Below are 18,114 nucleotides of genomic sequence, written 5' to 3'. Positions count from 1 at the left end.
AAACACCAGTGCTGGAAGTTTTGCCCCCCTGGGACTGCCTTACATCTCCTCCAGCCTCTGTTTCCATTCTGTTTGTTTGCCTTTGGCTTTAGGCTCTCAGATCTTTGCGTGGTAAGTCTTGTGTTACTGCAGTAAGAGAAGGTGTGGTGTAATCTGGTACCCAGGCCTTCCTGTTTGCTAGTTTGTACTCTGATTTCCAGGCCTGGTGCCTTCCAGAACCAACAGGTTTCTCTGGACTTTGTTCTTAGGCTGGAGTGTCTGAGCACGTGGAACAACATGGTCCTTTTTCCTTACTCAGTTCTTTCAGCTGTGAAGTGTTTAGGTATGGACTTGTGAGGCTGAGGCTCTAGAGAATGGGGACAAACAACAGTACCAGTCTCTGGGGAGCTCTGTAAGTGTGGAACAGAACCCAATCTGCCTCCAGCTAAGTGGTTGGGTATCTGCTGATGCACAGTCCAAAACAGTGGCTGAAGTAGATGTGCAGTCAGTTTGGAAAGGCAAAATTTGCAGCCTGTGTCAATACACAAAGGGTTACAACCCCTGTAATAAGTAATTGCTGATGATACTGATAGCATATAACTTTAAAGTACTCTCTGACCAGATGTGATGCCAAGCTTGAGGGCTTCATTACCTGCTTTGTAGCAGAATAAACAATTTCATGAACTCCAGCTGCTTTCCCACTGTAATAGTGCTGTAGGTTGATTTGTGCTCACAGAGACCTCATTTTGTTGGAGTTCAGTGAGTGAATAATAATGCTGAGGCAGTTATTCAGCTGTGAATAGGTCTTCACACTTGATTGTTTTTTAATATACAAGGAAAACGCCTGAAAAGTTCTGGCAGGCTTTCAGATTAATACTGTCTTGCAGCTTTTCCTCTGTAAACTTTGGGTAGCCCGTTCTTTCCTCATTGGCAGCAATTGAATCATCTCCTGGGGACACCTGGACACCATTCTCTTATCTGAGTCCTGGAATAATGCTTGAGGTTGAGGAAAGTGGCAGCTTGTCTGATTTCTATTCACAAAGCACTGGTTGGACACTTGTAAAGCAAAGTGTCTGCAGTTGCCATCCTGGCAGCCTTGCAGAGGAACAAAGGTGATGGGAGATGTGACTGCTGGGCCCCTTCTGAGATGATGATGGCTGAGACAGCTCTGTACTGCTGCTCTGTTGCAACTTCCCCTGGTGTTAGCCAGGCTATTTTTGCAGCTGGTGATAAGGCCCCTGGCAGCAGAGGCTGGAGGAATGCGCTGAGGCTTAGCTGCACTCTCCTCTCCATGTAAGGAGCTTTGGAGCTGTTACCTTTCCAAGAAAGGTAGGGAGAGGCTTAGATATTGCTCCAGAGAGTATAATGCAGCCTTCCCAATTTAAATTTTACCAAATACCAGAGGTTCTGAGGATGACTGCAATGGATTAGGGGCATTTCAGTTGGTCTCTCTTGTACAACTGGGAACGTAAACTGGGCTTTACAGTCACCTGAATTCCCTTTGGCTGAAGATGTGTTTAGATAAAGTAGTGAGGCTGAGCAATGCCAGCTCTAAAATCACCACGAATCCAGTTCTTTCCCCACCCAGTGACTGTGTTGCTCTCTTCTGATAGCCCAACCGAGCGGGAGCGCACAGAACGACTCATAAAGACCAAGCTAAGGGAGATCATGATGCAGAAAGATCTGGAGAACATCACATCAAAAGAGGTGAGCGGTGAGGGAGCAGCAGTGCAGATGAAGGGAGTTCTTTGTGCCGTGGAGAAAGGCCAAAAGAAAAAAAAAAACAAACTCACGTGGTGTCTTTGTGTTCCTCCACCCACCCAGATACGCACGGAGCTGGAGATGCAGATGGTGTGCAACCTGCGGGAGTTCAAAGAGTTCATTGACAATGAAATGATAGTGATCCTGGGGCAGATGGACAGCCCCACTCAGATATTTGATCATGTCTTTTTGGTGAGTCTGAGAGGGGGTTCCAAAGAGTTACAGCTGTAAACACACCTAACCCTTCTCACACTGTCTTGGTTAAAGCAAGGGATAGAGAGGAGCTTCAGGGGTCTCTAAAGGAGGGTTTGGCTGATCCTGAGGTCAGCATATGCTGAAGCAAGGCAAGACAGCAGTGCTGTTGAACGCTTCTTGGCTACGCTAAATTTTGCCAAGCTGTTGTCCCTGTCACTAGATGGTGGAAGGGAAAAAGTTTTTAGTCTTAATTTCTTTTCGGGGCTGTTTCCGCTGGTGTAGTTTTATGGCTTTAACTGGTTAGGGTACCCACATGTTAAATGGTGTTTGGGAAGAGCGTAACTACAGCAAAGAGGGAGGGGAGGGGAGCTGCTGGTGTGAGCCTGTGGGAGATTCAGGTGGAATTACACTTTGGTAACAAGGAAAGCTCTGAGTTCATGAGATCCAGCGGGAACAGAGGGGTTTAACCAAGGATCCTGGAGATCCTTCACTTAAGGAAATATAAACGTTTCGCCTGTTAATGTTTTGCTTGCTTAGCTGCCTTTCATTGCTGCTGGGGCCTGTCTAATTACTGCACCTCCTTCTGATGAGTCAGCTCTCTGGATTTCCCAGCCCTGAAGGAATGAACACAGGTTTGGTTGGGCTGTCTGAGCCTATGAGGTTGGCTCGACTTGAAACAAAACTGAATCCTTTTGGAGCAGCTGGTCTGTCCAAGCAGAGTCAGCCTCTCCCAGTCTGCTGAAGCTTAGACCTGGGCTGTGGCTCAGAAGGGATGGTGTATGTGAGTGCTCACAAGAAATTGTGGTGGGGTAGAGCCAGGAAACTTAAAATACCTACAATGTAATGTGTTTGTGTGGACTAGGTGTTCCCAAGAGAGACTTGTTAGAGGATTGCAGTGCTGGTCAAAGGCAGTGCAGGCAGTTCAGTCCAAAGCAGAGCTTGGAGCCTTGGCTCTGAGTACATTTAATGGGAACAAGACCATAATAAAGAGGCTTGCAAGCAGCACCAAGGAGGAGAGCTGTGTCTGATGTTTGGAACAGAAGTGTTTGCAAAGCAGGCTCTGTGATGAGGGGCAGTGCTGCTGGGCTGGGCAGCAGCTTCTTCATTCAGGAGCATGTATCCTGCAAAGCAGGGGTTTCTGAGAGGCACAGAGCGAAGGCAAGAGCCCTGTGGGATCCTGCTTAGGGAGTGCTAGCAATAACTAAGCAGGAAGTAAGAGACCTGATAATGTCACTGATTGTGGAGCAAGGGACAGGAGAAAAGACTTGCAGCACTGTACTCCGTACCTGTGGAAATGGTGGTTCTCAGGCTGGAGTTAAATTGCCCTTCCTTGGCCAGGAAGTGACAACGTGAAGCTGACTAAGGCCATATAGCAATAAACTTGTTGGCAGATGCTGAATAGAGCCGTGAGCTGTTCTGGTGTCAGTGCTGCCTGGGTCCTTCTTGCATCTGAGCTGTCCTTTTGTTAGGAGCTGTTTCTGTTTAGGGCAGGGAAGCAAGGAGCTCACACACCATCGTTTGTGAAGGAAGCTGTTGTCTGAGTGGCCTTGATCTCAGCAGAGGTGTTTGTGTTTGGGCAGGAAGCAGGCAGCCTGCAGGCCCTGAGCGTGGTGCAGAGATGAGGGTAAAGCCTGTTTGTGTCTTCGCTCACACGGGCTTTGAGTATGGGGAGATGTGTATATCAAGTGAGCTTGTGGAGTTGCTGCCTTTGATGTATGAGATGGGTGTTTCATGTATAAAGAGCACCTGGGTGGTTTTAAGCGCAAGCAGGCTCTGCTCTGTGGGGCAGAGCTGTCAGCAGCCTCCAGGGAAAGGGTGGAGCGGGCTCAGCTGTGCTGGGGTTCTCAGTGGTTTGCAGGAAGTACACAGTGCTGGGCTTCTGCTTTGCAGAGCTGTTTGTTGCTTCAGAAGGGATCTGGCCGATGGGTTTACTGGATTTGAGGTCATGGTGACAGTCCCTGGATCCATCGGTGTCCTTCAGCTGGCTGATGTGTCCCATTCTGTGTTTTCCCTGCAGGGCTCTGAATGGAATGCCTCCAATCTGGAAGACTTGCAGAACAGAGGGTAAGTAGCTTCAGGCCATCAGCTTAAAAGCAGGAGCCTGCCCTCAACGCTTGTCTATGCACTAAACCTTACCTCCTGAGTAACCTGAGACTTATTAAAGGGTTTGCAGATCTGAACAAGCTCTTGCTTCCTCCAAAGTCTATGTCCCACAAACAAGCACCCTAAAGTAAAAGAATCTCATTCCCTGACCTTGACTGACATCCCCTTGGTGAACAAAGGAAGCCAGCAACCTCATAGCTACAAGCAGCAGAAAGCTACAGTTACTTAACTGGATGCTGTGTTGCTGGCTCTGTGCCCCTCTCTTAAGCCTTTGCCATTACTGGAGCCTGGAGCTCCAGACTGCAGCAGGAAGGAAAACGTGTGAAGGAGCATTTGTTCCTTTGAGTGGGGCCCAGTAGGAAGTACAGTGCTGTTGCTCTTGGGCTTAGCAATGGGGGCTGCTCTGCTTTCTGCCTTTCCTCTCTTTCAGACACAAGGTTAGAGTGTCCTCTCCCTAGGTCAGGTGGATCTGAGCACCAAGATTCTGTAATTAAACCATTACTTACAGGTTTGGCTGATTTATGCCAATCTAGTGGAAAAAAATAATCCCTGCTGAGTTGAGTTTGATAGCAGACTTCTGCTCCGTGGAGAACCAGCGTAGCAAAATTGACTCATTAAGCCAAGGGTCTGCTGCAGTTTCCATGGTCAAGCAGGTCCCACTTGACTGCTAATGATCTCATACCAGCTGGAGAGATGGGACGTCCCACACAGTGCTCTTCTAAGTCTGGCAACCCAGCATGAGTGCAGTTCACAAACACCTTTCAAGCGACCCTCGGGGCTGAGGGACCTGGACGGAGTGGTAAAAACCATATGCTTTCTCGCTCTTTAATTCCAGAAAACTTAGAAGAAATAAATCTTCCCAGTAGCTCGTTGTCTGTTAACTCTCTCTGTATTTATTTTATACATTTGTTTAACTACAGTATTGCTCCTGAGCTTGTGCCTTCAATCTTCTGTGTTATTGCTGCAGCAGGAGGAAAGACTCACGAAGGAGCTTTGAGAAAGCATCCAACACAAGCAGAATGGGCTGTGCAGGAATGTTAGCAACACTTAGAGCAGAGAGGTGATGGGCAAGCAGAGCCACCTGACAGATGTGAGGGAGAGCTCTGAGTTGTTCAGAGAGCTCTTTTGTCTGTGTTGGGCAGCGTTTCCTTGCTCTCAGTCCTAATTTCCAGGGAGGTACGTTCAGGGCTGCAACTCTGAATGCTCTGCATTTTGCCAATCACAAAGGGAGGCAAAGCTGTTACCTAGAAGCTGTGATGTGTTTCTGAACCCACTGTGTTCTGCACAGTCTGCATTTTTATCTGCCGTGTGTTTCCATGCAGGGTGCGGTACATTTTGAATGTGACTCGAGAAATAGATAACTTCTTCCCTGGCCTTTTTGAGTACCATAATATTCGGGTGTATGATGAAGAAGCAACAGATCTTCTGGCTTACTGGAATGATACCTACAAATTCATCTCCAAGGCAAAGTAAGTCTTTTCAGAACAGACCAAGTGCATTTAGAAGATAAATACTAAGCACTTATTACTTTCCCAATGATTTTGTCAACTAGTTTTCTTACTTGCCTGCCTAGACATTCATTTTGTGGTCTTTTTAAGTGCTAGAGTTGCCTTCTGTGAGCTGTCGTTCTTACATCTGCTTGTAAAAGGAGCAGGTAGGGCTGATAGGAGGTGATCTCTCCTGTATCAGGGAGCAAGCAGTTTACCTGCTGCTTAAGAGACACGGTGGGTCTCCGGAGTGCTGGTGGGAGGAAAAGGCAGTAACAAATGGAGCAGGGTTTATCAAAAGTAAGAAGGAAAATTTTGAAATACGAGCACAAGCATAAGCTGTTCCCTGCTTAGCTAGGCTGTACTGTGAAGCCTACAGTCTGGAAGCAGGTTAATGTAGTGTTATATAGAGCAAACTCTTCCCTTTTAATAAGAGAAATGCCTGCATAAGTCTCTGAGCTGTCAGTTACACAGAGTAATCTGATAGTGGATGTTGAAAGTTGTCACTTTTTACTGCTAAGAACTGTATCCCAGTTATACGAGCTGTCTCCAGTTAATTCAGCAGCCTTTTTATGGGAAAACTGGTCAGAAAGCAGAGTGGCATATGTTGCCTTTAAAGTATTGTTTCCATTATAGCAGTCTGTCTTCTCTTAACTACAGCTGGTGCTTGCTGATTTCTCATAGCCTTGAAAAGCTGACTTGTTTTGAGAATGTCTCTCCTGAGCAAGTTGTAGATACATATTTTATTGAAGACTGTTTCTTTTAAAAGACATCACTGTTTTCCCTTGAGTTCTGGCTTTAAAGTGTTGTCATCCTCAAGTACTTTTCTGCCCAGAATAATTTCCACTGGGCTTGAATTGCTGGGCCTCAGTTCTACATGTGATGTGATGGAAGTGAGGAGTCTTTTAGGCTGGAGCTGTTACCATACCCCTTCCTTTGTCCTGTCTGCCTGCCTGCTGGCCAGGGGTTGTGCTGGCCAGCAGTCTGAAGACTGCTGTAAGGTTTGCTCAGCTTGATAAATGCATGAGGATGGCAATAGTTGGAGAAATTCTTGAGGATGACAGCACTTCAAAAGCAGTACTTAGGGGAGAACTGTGATGTGCAAAGACTGCTATATAGCATAGAACCCCCTGAGAGTGCAGACATCTCCTCTGAGCAGCGTGGCTGCAGGTATGGGCTCAGGCAGCTGTGATGGCTTGCTGAGGCTCGTGGCTGTGTGTGCTCCATCACCTCCCACTTTGTTCTGTGGAGCTTCGTGTGGCTGGCAGTAAAGAAACCTGGCACGTGAAGGAGAAAACTCCAGGAGCCAAAGTGAAATTTTCTCAGCCTTCACTGTACCGGTGTGCAGAGGTCAGAGATAAGGGCCAGCTAGCCTTCCTCCTCCCATTTCACAGCAGGCAAACACCTCTGAATTCCTGGGAGCAGTGCTGGCTGCCCACATGTGCTGCCTGTACCAGCCTCCCCCAGGCACAGCGGGTGCTCCTTCAGCTCACAGACACTGTTTGCTTTCCCCTCAGTAAGAAAAATCTCTCGTTCTGGGTGGGAGCTAGGAAGGGCTTCCAACACCAGATAAAGCAGAGCTGGTTTTGTCCAGTCACCAAATCCAATAAATATGTTATCAGTAGTTTACAGTGGAAAAGGATCTTTGTGCTAGCAGCTCTCCTGAACTGCTTGGAATCTTCCAAGATTGTTTGTGGATAGTGATACCGTGTTTGTGTGACAGAAACCCTTTTTATTTGGAGAACTGCTTGTTTCCAAAGGGCTGTTAAGGCTGGAGGATGCCATATCAGTCCTCAGAGTCTTCCTAAATCTGCACAAACAATGTTTGTCCACTTTGGAAGAGCTCTTGTAACTAAATCTGTTAAGAATATTAAGATTTTGTTCTTCACTTTCTTTGTCTCTTGCTCCAGTTTGTAAATAGGATTTCCAGATGACGACCGAGAGACTCCAAACGAGTCCATGGCACTGAAAATATTTGATAATGCTCTGGTAGATAATTTGCTGTTTTCTTAAGCTTCTCAGAGGCCGTGCTTTCTGTTTAGTGATTCTCTTTGTGTTTCACATCAGGAAAAATGGTTCCAAGTGTCTGGTGCACTGCAAGATGGGGGTGAGCCGCTCAGCCTCCACAGTCATCGCCTACGCCATGAAGGAGTACGGCTGGAACCTGGACAGGGCGTACGACTACGTGAAGGAACGGCGCACGGTCACCAAGCCCAACCCCAGCTTTATGAGGCAGCTGGAGGAATACCAGGGGATCCTGCTGGCAAGGTGAGGGAGAGGAATGACTGGGAAACTGAAGGGTAGAGCTTCCATCCCTGCGTTATGGTTATCTGGAGAAAGGTGGTGCTTTGTTTTCGTGGCTTGGGACGCGCTGGAACAGGTTGCCCAAGGAGGCTGTGGATGCCCCATCCCTGGAGGCATTCAAGGCCAGGCTGGATGTGGCTCTGGGCAGTCTGGGCTGCTGGTTGGTGACCCTGCACATAGGAGGGGTTGGAACCAGATGATCATCGTGGTCCTTTTCAACCCAGGCCATTCTGTGATTCTATGAAAATGGGTGTAACAAAGAGCTTTTAGGAGCCTGTTTGGCTTCTAAGTTGGCTGTGGTTTTCTTTAAGGGATTGCTACTACTATCCGAACGCAGCATTAAGAGCTGTGCAGGCTCCAGCATGGATAAATGATGTCCCTCTTTCTTGGCAGGGAGCTGGCTTTGTCTCCATCCCAGCCTTCCAGCTCCCTGTTGAATGTGCCCCTTCCCAGCAGCTGGTCTGGTTTTATTTAGATCGCTTTGGTAGGTGTTGCTGTTAGGGGAGGGGACAGGATGTTCTGTGCATTGCAACAGTGGTGTTTGTTCCTATATGGAGTGCTAGGGCTGGGATGGGGTACAGGCAAGTGTCTTGTAATCCCAAACCTATCACCTATTAGCAAAAAGACATAACATTGCAAGAAATCTGCTTGTAAGCCATGTTAAGCAATGTCTCCACGTGATCTGCTGGAAGGAGGTAGTGATGCTTTTGTGCTTTGCCAGATGATTTATGTAGGACCTGGTGTGCCTTGCAGGGCAGCAAATTTCAGCAGAGCTACCCAAGCTGGCTCTCCTGCTACAGGAGGTGGCTGTTAACATCTTTTGGCCAAAGCAGCAATTTCATGGCTGCTTATTGCAGTTGAAAGGTGCCCGCCCTGTGCTGTTCTTCACAGCAGCTTGGGTATTCCTGTGCTCTCTTCCAAGGCACCCAGGGCTCTGTCTTTCACTTCTATTCCCATCTTGTTTTTGTCCTTTTGGCCTTTCCCACTCACTTGCAGAGATCTCCCTTCCCTCTCTTGCTCATGACTTCCCTCTCCACTTGCTTCCAGCTCTGATATCTCTGTTGGGCCAGGTCTGGTTTCCTGATTTTTACACCAAACCCCAAACTCTGATCTAGAGGTGACCTGACCACATAGCATGGCCAGGCTGCAAATTCAGTCTTTTTGGGTGGAGGAAAAAAAAACTTTCAAGATGAGAAAAGCATCAGCATCCTGTACAGCTGTCACAGGTTTGTAAATACCTGAGAAGAGCCTGGGTTTGCTAGCAGCTGCTGCATCACATCTTCAAGGCCTCAGCCCTGCTTTGGCTAATCTGTCAGTCTGGTAGTTGGTGGCACACCTATGAAGCCACCTTGTATAAATGATTTGGTTAAGAGTGTTTGGTTTTCTTTCCTGTCTGTTTCAGTAATTATGTTCTCAAGAGGGAAGTCTTTCTTGCTGCCAACACGTGGTGCAGCTGCCCTCCCACTTGAGCACATCACAGCTCCTGACCTACTCTGCAAGTCCCTGTACAATGGCACAAACAGGATTACTCGTGAGGCTTTAAAAAATGCAAGAGCAGTGCATTACATCTGTGCATGTAGGACTAAAAAGCCTGCAGTAAGTGAAGCTTCACTGAAGCAAGGAACAGCCTCTCTGTGCTGCTGGAATGAGCCTTCTTTATGTGCTTCTTTTCTCATCTCTAAACTGCTTTTTCTCCCCTTTCTTCTCCATTATTTAGCATTCCCCTCTGGCTTCCAGCTGCCTTGTTTATTGCTGTGGTATTCCAGGCCAGGTAAAAAAACAAAAACAAAACCCAACAGATTCATGCTCATGTGACTGCTCGGATTTCAGAGGGAAGGTCTGTGAGGGCAGCCATGTGCTCGCACTATCTAGTTACGGTTTTGTGTTGAGCTTATAGCAACTGGGACGTGTTTTCCAGCTGTAAAATGAAAACCCCCTGCCTGCTTTTAGTCACAACAGCAGGCGTGTTTTGCTTTGGAGCTATCGTACTTCCTGGGATTAGTTAAGCTGTCCCCTCCCTCTGGTGATAGCAGCAGAGAGGCTGAGCTAAAACCCTGTTTCTTCTGTTAGTTATGGATAAGTTGCAGCAAAACACCGTTTGGCATCGCCTTGTGCAACTTGTGAGCCAGCAGCAGTGGTCTTCCCAGGAGCCTGGAGGTCTGGCTGCAGCATGGCCATGAGCACACAGCCACCAGCTGGGCTCTGCTGGGTGTGAGGAGAGGCAGTGAGCACCGCTGAGGTTCAGAAAACATCAGCAGCTGCTCCCCAGGTTATGCAAGCAGAGACATGGGCAGTCCTTGCCGTCCCTTGCAGACAGGCCCAGATCTATTGCTGGCACCCAGCTGTGCTCCAGGACCCCCATGGATGGAGCCTGCACCCCATGGCAGTGCCTGCTGGCATCTCGTCCTGACCTTCCTCTAGGAGGACTCGTTGTGCCCCATGCCACGCATGAAAGCTGTTGCTGAGATGGGGTTAAGAAGCTAAATCCGTGATGGATTATTTTCCTTAGCTGTCGGGCACCCACAGCTAAAATTGCTGCATTCTAATTAGTTCAGTAGCGTCTGTTAATTAACTTAACTGCAACCGGCGGACGTGTCTGGGAGCGATGCTCACACTGGCAGGGGACTGGAGAGGTTTGGCTGTGTCTCCTGTGGATTCCAGGGCCTGTCTGTGGTATGTGCTCTCCTCCTAGGGGCAAGTGGTGGAAGCACAGCCCTGTGGCCACGGTCACTCAGCAGAGCCCTGGCCAGCTGATGCTGTTTGGTTGTGACAAGTTGCCTCCTTGGCTCTCTGTAAGCCCAGAACACGGGCTGGTTTTGTGGCAGGTGGAAGTTATGGTGGTGCGATGCTTGGACCTTTCTAAAGGGGCTTTCCAAGAGCTGCAGAACTCTTGACCTTCCTTCCTGTGGAAAGACAGGTGGTGTTTGGGGCTAATTGCTGGCTGCAGAGAATGTCTTCTGTGTTTTCCCATCACGCTCATACATGTACCAGCACACTTCTGGTTACCAGGGGCCCGGTACTGACCACTGAAGTTGCTCAGAGGAAGGCATGAGGGAAATGAGTCTTCATTCTTTGTCCACCACCCAGGATTGGGGACCCTGTCCCTTCTGGTCCCTGCTCACCTGCAAGCACGTGGGAGGACACCCTCTGCCTGAGGAATAACCAGTCTATAGCCACTCAAATTTTGTATTTGATGAGTAGTCTGATAAAATACTGCTGGGGAATAGTGTGTGTATGTGTGTGTGTGTAGTCAATGAAAAGCAGCTTGTTATTGGGACAGCTCTTCCAGCAGCAGGTTTGACCCTGAAACACTGAGGTTAAGCTGCAGCTGTGCTCACTGTCTCCAATATTTGCAGTTTTTTCGTGTGGGCTGCATCCTCTTACAACGAGGTGGCTCTGGTATGTGAAAGCACCACTCAGTGTTTCCTCTGCTCTTCCTCCCCGCAGCAAGCAGCGGCACAACAAGCTGTGGCGTTCACACTCTGACAGTGACCTCTCTGACCACCATGAGCCCATCTGCAAATCAGGGCTGGAACTGAACAAGAAGGAGATCACTACCTCGGCCGACCAGATCTCTGAGGCCAAGAGCAACGACAACCAGCAGCCCATGTCTCCCATCTACCCTGCTGAGCTGGACCGGGAGCAGCTCGCAGAGGATGCAAATGTGATTGAGGAGAGCTGTGTGAAAGAGAGGAGGGTCCACCTGGAGTTCACGTGTAGAGATTTCCACGTGGAGCAGGTGGAGGACAAGCTGAACCTGAACAACATCAATGGCTGTACGGCAGGGTGCTGCGTGGATTCTGTCCCCCCCGATAACTGCCACGCTTCCGAGGCCTTAATGCAACTCCAGCACCCCTTGGAAATAGCAGAATTTCCTGATTTGACTGTAGATGATCTGGAAAAAGATGCCCTTAAACCTGATATGAACGTGCACTTGGTTCCCATGGAAGAATTCACTTTGTGCTTAAAAGACTCTTTCCAGTCCCCAAACCAAAACGCGCCGAGTCCTCAGCAGAACGCCCAGCCTGAAGGGACAGACCTCAGTGCAGACAGGATTGACTTCTTCAGTGCTTTGGAGAAATTCGTGGAGCTGTCTCAGGAGAGCAGGTCACGCAGCTGCTCCCACTCCCGGCCGGAGGAGCAAGGTGCTGGGAGGAATGGGGCAGCCAGGCTGCCTGTGCTGGAGGTGCTGCCTGCTGCAGACGTGGGTGCAGATGCCCAAAGGAACAGCTCTGGAAACTCCCCTCAGGCATCAGATGACTCTTCCACAGATGAAGAGCAACAAAAGGTTAAAATGGCTTGCTGGGGGCTTTAGGAACTGCTGTTCCAACCTGCCTGTGGGTAGCTGCCTTGCTGTGGGGTTGCTGTGGACAGGGGTCTTGCTAGTTCCAGCCTTTAGGGGAGAGATTGCTAGATGCTTGTCCTTCTCTGTGCTTTTAGAAGCTTGCTACTTTCTGTGCTCTTTGCTCAAACACCTGTTTACTGGCAGTGCAGGGCTGAGTCAACCTTGACCTGACCTGCTCTGTTGTTCTCATGAGAAACTTATTTTTGAGTTTCACATCAGGGGAGCGGATAGGTGGGACGTGAGCCATTAGGGCAGCTGAGGGCAGCCAGCATCCTGAACCTGCACGGGTAGTTTGTCTGCCTCGAGGAATGCACCAAATAACAGGACAGAGCTGGCACTTCTCCCTGCTTGGAAAACACCAGCACTGAGACAGTAAATTGAGGCAGATGTAGAGCTTCTGCTGATTGAAAAAGAGAATGAACCTGGCCAGGCCCAAGGGGATGGTCTCGGGTATTTGTGGCTGACTTCTTTCCTGGGGCAGAACTCAGTAACCTCTGAATTTAGGCACCTTTCTCCTACTATTGCTTCCTACCCTGCAGCAGTCTCGCAGGGTTTGATGGTGTCCAGGGCCATCATTTTTTTTAGGAGCCTCTCTTATTTAAATTCCACCCTGCATTGCTTGAATCGTTTCCATCTCCATGTGAGGCACTAAGGCTCATCCAAATAGAAGAGGCCGACTCTGTCCAGTAATTTGGCAGGAAGAGTTTCTGTGCTGCTGGGGGGAGCATTGCTGCCCATTCTGCTCCGGGAAACCAGAGTGGTTCAGCACTCAGCCCTTCTTCATGCTGCCCTTCTGTTCACTCCCCTACCTGAACAGTCTCTTTGAACATCTTTAGTTCAGAACTTGGGTTTTTTGGTTAACTGTTTTTCCCTCAGAACTCGTGGCAAGAAAATAACAATTCTTAAATCTCAGTCTGAGTGGAAATCCAGCCTGGAATATGTAGAGTGCAGGCCCAGAGATTGCTTCTATGTTAGCGATCATTCTGTACTTGCAATCCATCCCTGCACATCAGCACACACGCTTTCTGCTCCTTTGGAGGAGTGCCATTAAGCTGCTGCTGTGTGCTGTTTGTAATTCCTGTTTCTGCCTTGCAGGAGGTCCCTGAGCTGCCTGGCGCCGACCATCTCACACGGTCCCACTCAGAAAATGCCATTTCGGTGAAGGAAATCATCACAGAGATCGAGTCCATCAAGCAGGGAGCAGGGCCTGCTCAGCAGAAGGAGGGTTCAGCCAACCTCACCTTGACACCAAAGAGGAACACAGTGCACGACCTGCCTGTGGAGGCGATTTGGGCATCGGAAAGAGCGGATCAGAGCGAAGGACACCAGGAAAAGGAGAAAGACCCTCTGCAAGCTGAGCAAGAAACTGCTCCCTCACCGCAGCTCTCCTCCTGTAAGTCAGAGCTGGAGGAGGGTGAGCAGCACAGCGTCCACCCTGAGCCCAAGTGGTGCCCCGGCTCCGTCCGCAGAGCCACGTTGGAGTTTGAGGAGCGCTTGAGGCAGGAGCAAGAGCACCAGCACGTGTCCCCAGTCTGCATCCTACTGACCCGCAAGAACTCCAGGAACGACTCTGCTGCTGCTGAGCTGCTGCCACGGGGGAGGACGGAGGAGCTGCCCCTGGAGTTGGCTCCAGAGGGTGATGCGGTGCAGGGCTCCGAGGAGCTGCTGTCATTGGGGTCAGAGCAGCCTGCAGGCAGGCAGCTGCCCACACCCCTCACGCACCCCACAGAGCCCAGCCCAGGGCAGGAGGAGCACAGGGTGGTGGTCTCGTTTGATGGCACGGAGGAGCCGGCCCTGCCTTCCCTCCTTCCCAAGAGAATCGAAATCATTGAGTTCACTCCTATGGTCAGGGCTGCCGAGGGCCCCGTTGCAGGCAATGAGCAGCCCGCAGCCCTCCCTCTGCTGGATGAAAACTTGAACCCGTCCCTGTGCTCCGAGAAGGCAGCGGCCTCTCTCAGAGCTCTGGTACACCCGCCACTGCCAGAGCACGTGGTGCAGCAGCAGCAAGCTGCCTGCACCCTGCTCAGCCCCAGCGAGGAAGGCCTTGCCTTGTCCTTTCCCCTCGGTGCTGCTTCCCCTCTGCTCAGCCCTCCTGCACGCCCTCAGCCAGCCCCGACCGCTCCGCGTTCCCCTGTGTGATCCACCTGGAAGGCGTCACCGAGCAGAGCACGAGCACGGACGATGAGCCGACCACGCTGTGCGGCACTGCGGGAGCCGGGAGCCTCCCATTCAGGGACAGCAGCCAGGCTCCATGCCAAGGTGGTGCTGGCTCCTCAACCAGCCTGCACGCCGCAAATGTGGACCTTCTGGACATCTCTCTGTGCTGCAGCCTGTCCCACAGCTCCAGCAGTCGCAGCGTGGGGGAGCGCAGCAGCAGCCCCGGGCTGGTCAAGCAGCGAGCGAAGGAAATAGAGGCACGGATCCGGCACGCAGGGCTCACCACCCCCTCCCAGATGAAGCGCTCGGCATCCTTGGCCAAACTGGACTGCCTGGAGCTCTCCAAGGACGACTTGTCGGAGAGGGAGGCAGCCTCCCGCTGCACCAGCCCCGTCCTCCTCGCCTGCGTGGCCCTGGGTGCAGGCTTTCACGGGGCGAGGTCAGAGCAGAGCTTGGAGAGCCCATGTGGGAAATGCCACCCGTTCTCCCCAGCCACCCTCCAGGATCCCAAACCTGCTCAGCATTTTGTAGAGCAGCTCAGAACAGCCGAGTGCATTGCGCAGAGCAGGCCGGTGGAGCGCCCGCTGGCTCAGTACGCCAAAGAGTGCGGCTCCAGCCAGCACAGCTCGGCTCCCAGCGCCGGTCCCACATGGACTGCCCCCCAGGAGGGACCCTCTGTGTTGGCAGCACCCCGACAGCAGCACGGTAGAACTCACCCGTTGAGGAGACTCAAAAAGAGCAGTGACAGAAAGCGGACAAGCAATGCCCTCTATAACACCATGTGATTGTGAGCGCTCCGCGGTTCCAGCCGGGGAGCTGCGCCGTGATCACACGAGGGGCAGGTGTAATATAAGGAACATGCACTTTATTGGTTAATTTTATATATATATATTGTCATTTTACCGTTCCTGGCGCATGTAGGTGTGGGTTGGTTCTTCTGTGTGTGACTCTGACTGCAGGACTGTTGGTTGGTTTTTGTTTTTTATGGTTTTTTTTTTTTTTTTATTGAACTCGGATAACCTCAGATGTTCTTTTTGTTGTTGGTTTGTTTTAAAAGAACACCTCTCCCTGTTGAAAACGGATGCTGGCTCACTGCAGCGGGGCAGAGGTTTGCTCAAAACCAGCTCCTAGATCCTCACTTGAATCAGCCCCGTGCCTCAAGACGGTGCTGGGCGTTGGGGCGAGAGCCCACCCAACTGTGAAGGCTGTGCCAAGTCCCCTTTGTTCGCTTTGTGCTGCAGGCTGGAGCTGGATGGTGCTGGCAGGTCCTTGATGGAGCTCAGTTCTGCCCGTGTGCCCAGGGGTGGGCTCGGGGATCCTCAGCTCTGCCCCCACCTCCTCCCCCAGCCGAGAGCCCACGACCCCGGAGTGTTCTTCTAAAACAAACACCTCAATAGGGCAGGAGCCCTCCCGTTACTTGAATTCTGCTGTGGGCCTTCCACGTTCATGGCCATATCGTGTCCTCTGCTGCCTCCCTGCACCCCAGAGCTGCCCCACATCCCCTCTGCATCCCAGTGGCCCTTGTAGTTGTTACACGTTTTGTTCTCACACTGAATGCAAAGCTTTGTCCTCTGCTGCCACTCCTGTACTCAGCCCCGAGGGAGGATCTTTCCTGGAAGTTCTTGTTTTTTTGCTAAATTGTATATATGATTATTTATATAGATTTTTTCGTTTCTATGTTGGCTATTATTTTGTTCTCTTTTTTTTTTTTGGAAGGGCAAGACTGCTTTCTGTAAACTGGAAAACAACACCACTTTCCTCACCCTCAGTGCTGTCCATGGCAATCTGCACCCAAACGCAGTGGCTTTGGCCAAATGTCTCCTCCAGCCCTGTGTTCTCTTCTGCAGCTCCTTGCCTCTCCCAGACCCACATGGTTACTCCCAGTTTCAGCCTGCTCTGCACTGCCTGGTGCCTGGCCCTGCCGGGAGCTGCAGAACGGCTCCTGCTGCTGAAAGTGCAGTGCCCAGAGAGCACAGGGCAGGAGGAGCAGCAGCCCAGGCTGTATCTGGAAAGCAGCAGCAGTGCTGCAGGCTGTGCTGGGATGAGCTCACCTCCAGCTGCAGGACAGCTTGTGCCACCGGAGCCATTTGGGAGGATTTGCCTCTCCTGCTGTTCCTGGGCTCCTCCTGCTACCTTGCTGCAGCCCAAGGCCTCGGTGCATGTCCTGCTGTAGCTCTGCGAGCTGCCCTAGCAGTGTTGGCTGCAGTTTGGAGCGCAGCCCGAGGCTCGGATAGCACCAGGCCATGGCTTGCTGCAGGGCCACGTGGCTCCCAGGGGCTCCAGCTGGCCTTGGAGCCAGGCGAGCAGCACAGAAAGGCCATGTGCCCCAGGGTCAGCTGTGAAGGACAGCTTCAGCCCTCTCCTCCCCAGCTTTCTCCACCTAGTTTGGTCTCAGGAGGGGTATCCTTTTTGCAGAGCAGAACTGTGTTTCCTCCCGATGCTCCTCTCTGCAGAGCAGCGGTGCTGCAGGGCCCTGCTGTCCCCTTGTCCCCAGCCCAGCTTTTTTCCCTTCCAGCATTACAAAGGCACTGAGGGGCTCTGAACCCTCTGGCAGAAGGGGTGCACGGTGCCGGGTGCTCAGCCAAAGCCACCAGGCTCAGAGCTTCCCCCTGGGGCTGTGCACCCCATCTCTGTGCTGTCAGCTCTCCCCTTGCCGGTGGGCTTTTGGGAGGAACGCGGTGTTTGAAGGGCATTTTGTACAAAGCAGCCGTTCCTTTGGTCTCACCAAGCCCTCCCAGAGGACGCTCAGTTGTTTACATTGACTCCTGTACAATATCTCAGCCATTGCCCCCCCTGCCCCACCTCTGCCCGTACTGTAAGCGTGAGCCTTGCACAGACGGATAGCACCCGCGTCCACCTGGTTTTTACACTGTGTTCTGTTGCACTCTATGGTGTGTGTGTGCGTGTGCGCGTGCGTCCCATCCTTCCCAAAGCCATCCCATGTACAGACCCCCCCCTCGGCCCCATCCTGGAGGTGACCCCCGGTGAAAGGGAACCTACGAGGCACCGTTGGGCCGCAGCACTGGGATAGGGCTGCGCTCCCGGCCATTTCTCACAGCACCAAGACCCGTGCTGGTGCCTTTCCATCCCTGCCCTGACATGCGGTGTCCGTGTGCTGGGGATGGAGCACACGTTTGCCCCCCCCGGGTGTCCCTCGGTGCCTGGGATCGTCCCTTTCCCCCACCTCCCCCCTATACTCCTCTAAGAGACTTTATGACCGATGTGCTCCGCTGTTTTTAAATGTGAACTCGTGCACTGATGTGCAGATTCAATGTTCTTGTTACTGAATGAATAAAAGTTTTATTTTGACGATGATGTCAGCCTGCTGTCTCCTGCTCGAGGCTGGGGGGCTCTGTGTCCCCACCGGGAGAGTAGCTGTGTCCCCTCCCCCCACCCCCCGGCCCAGGTGATGCGCTGAGGGTGGAGGACTCCAGCCCCAAAATCCTTCTGGGGCTGTGCCCAGTGTGAGCCCAGGCGCTGGGGGTGTTGCAGTAGGGCTGGGGGTGCCCGGCCTCCTCTGCTGCCCCCTTAGAAAAAGGCTCCTGGGGTCCCCCGCCCCTGTGGGGATGTGCAGCGGGGCAGAGCTGTGGGGTGCTGTGACGGGATGTTGTCCCGCAGCCCCCGGGTGGGTGGATGGATGTCACTTTCCCCGCTGACCCGCTCAGCACAGCCAATGCTCTGCTCGGTGCCCTTGTAGGGGCCATCGCCCGCTGCCTTTCCAGGAACCCCCTGCCCCGGCTCCCCCCGGCCTGACGATCCCTTTAATCCCCTTTGGGCCGGTGC

General features: G+C 51.6%; 1 protein-coding gene across 1 annotated transcript in view; it reads left to right on the top strand.

Moving 5' to 3' along the window:
• SSH2 (slingshot protein phosphatase 2) overlaps positions 1–17,646 on the top strand; it is a 41,382-nt gene extending 23,736 nt beyond the window's left edge. The window contains 8 exon segments of the mRNA XM_031556497.1: positions 1,593–1,686; positions 1,804–1,932; positions 3,953–3,999; positions 5,361–5,507; positions 7,593–7,793; positions 11,277–12,117; positions 13,270–14,245; positions 14,248–17,646. Of these exon segments, the coding sequence (XP_031412357.1) occupies positions 1,593–1,686; positions 1,804–1,932; positions 3,953–3,999; positions 5,361–5,507; positions 7,593–7,793; positions 11,277–12,117; positions 13,270–14,245; positions 14,248–15,116 (3,304 nt within the window). The 3' untranslated portion in view covers positions 15,117–17,646.
• Positions 17,647–18,114: the final 468 nt, after the last annotated feature.

This window comes from Meleagris gallopavo, chromosome 21 (assembly GCF_000146605.3).
Source record: "Meleagris gallopavo isolate NT-WF06-2002-E0010 breed Aviagen turkey brand Nicholas breeding stock chromosome 21, Turkey_5.1, whole genome shotgun sequence".
Lineage (NCBI taxonomy): Eukaryota > Metazoa > Chordata > Aves > Galliformes > Phasianidae > Meleagris > Meleagris gallopavo.
This window is presented reverse-complemented; position numbering and strand designations above follow the sequence as displayed.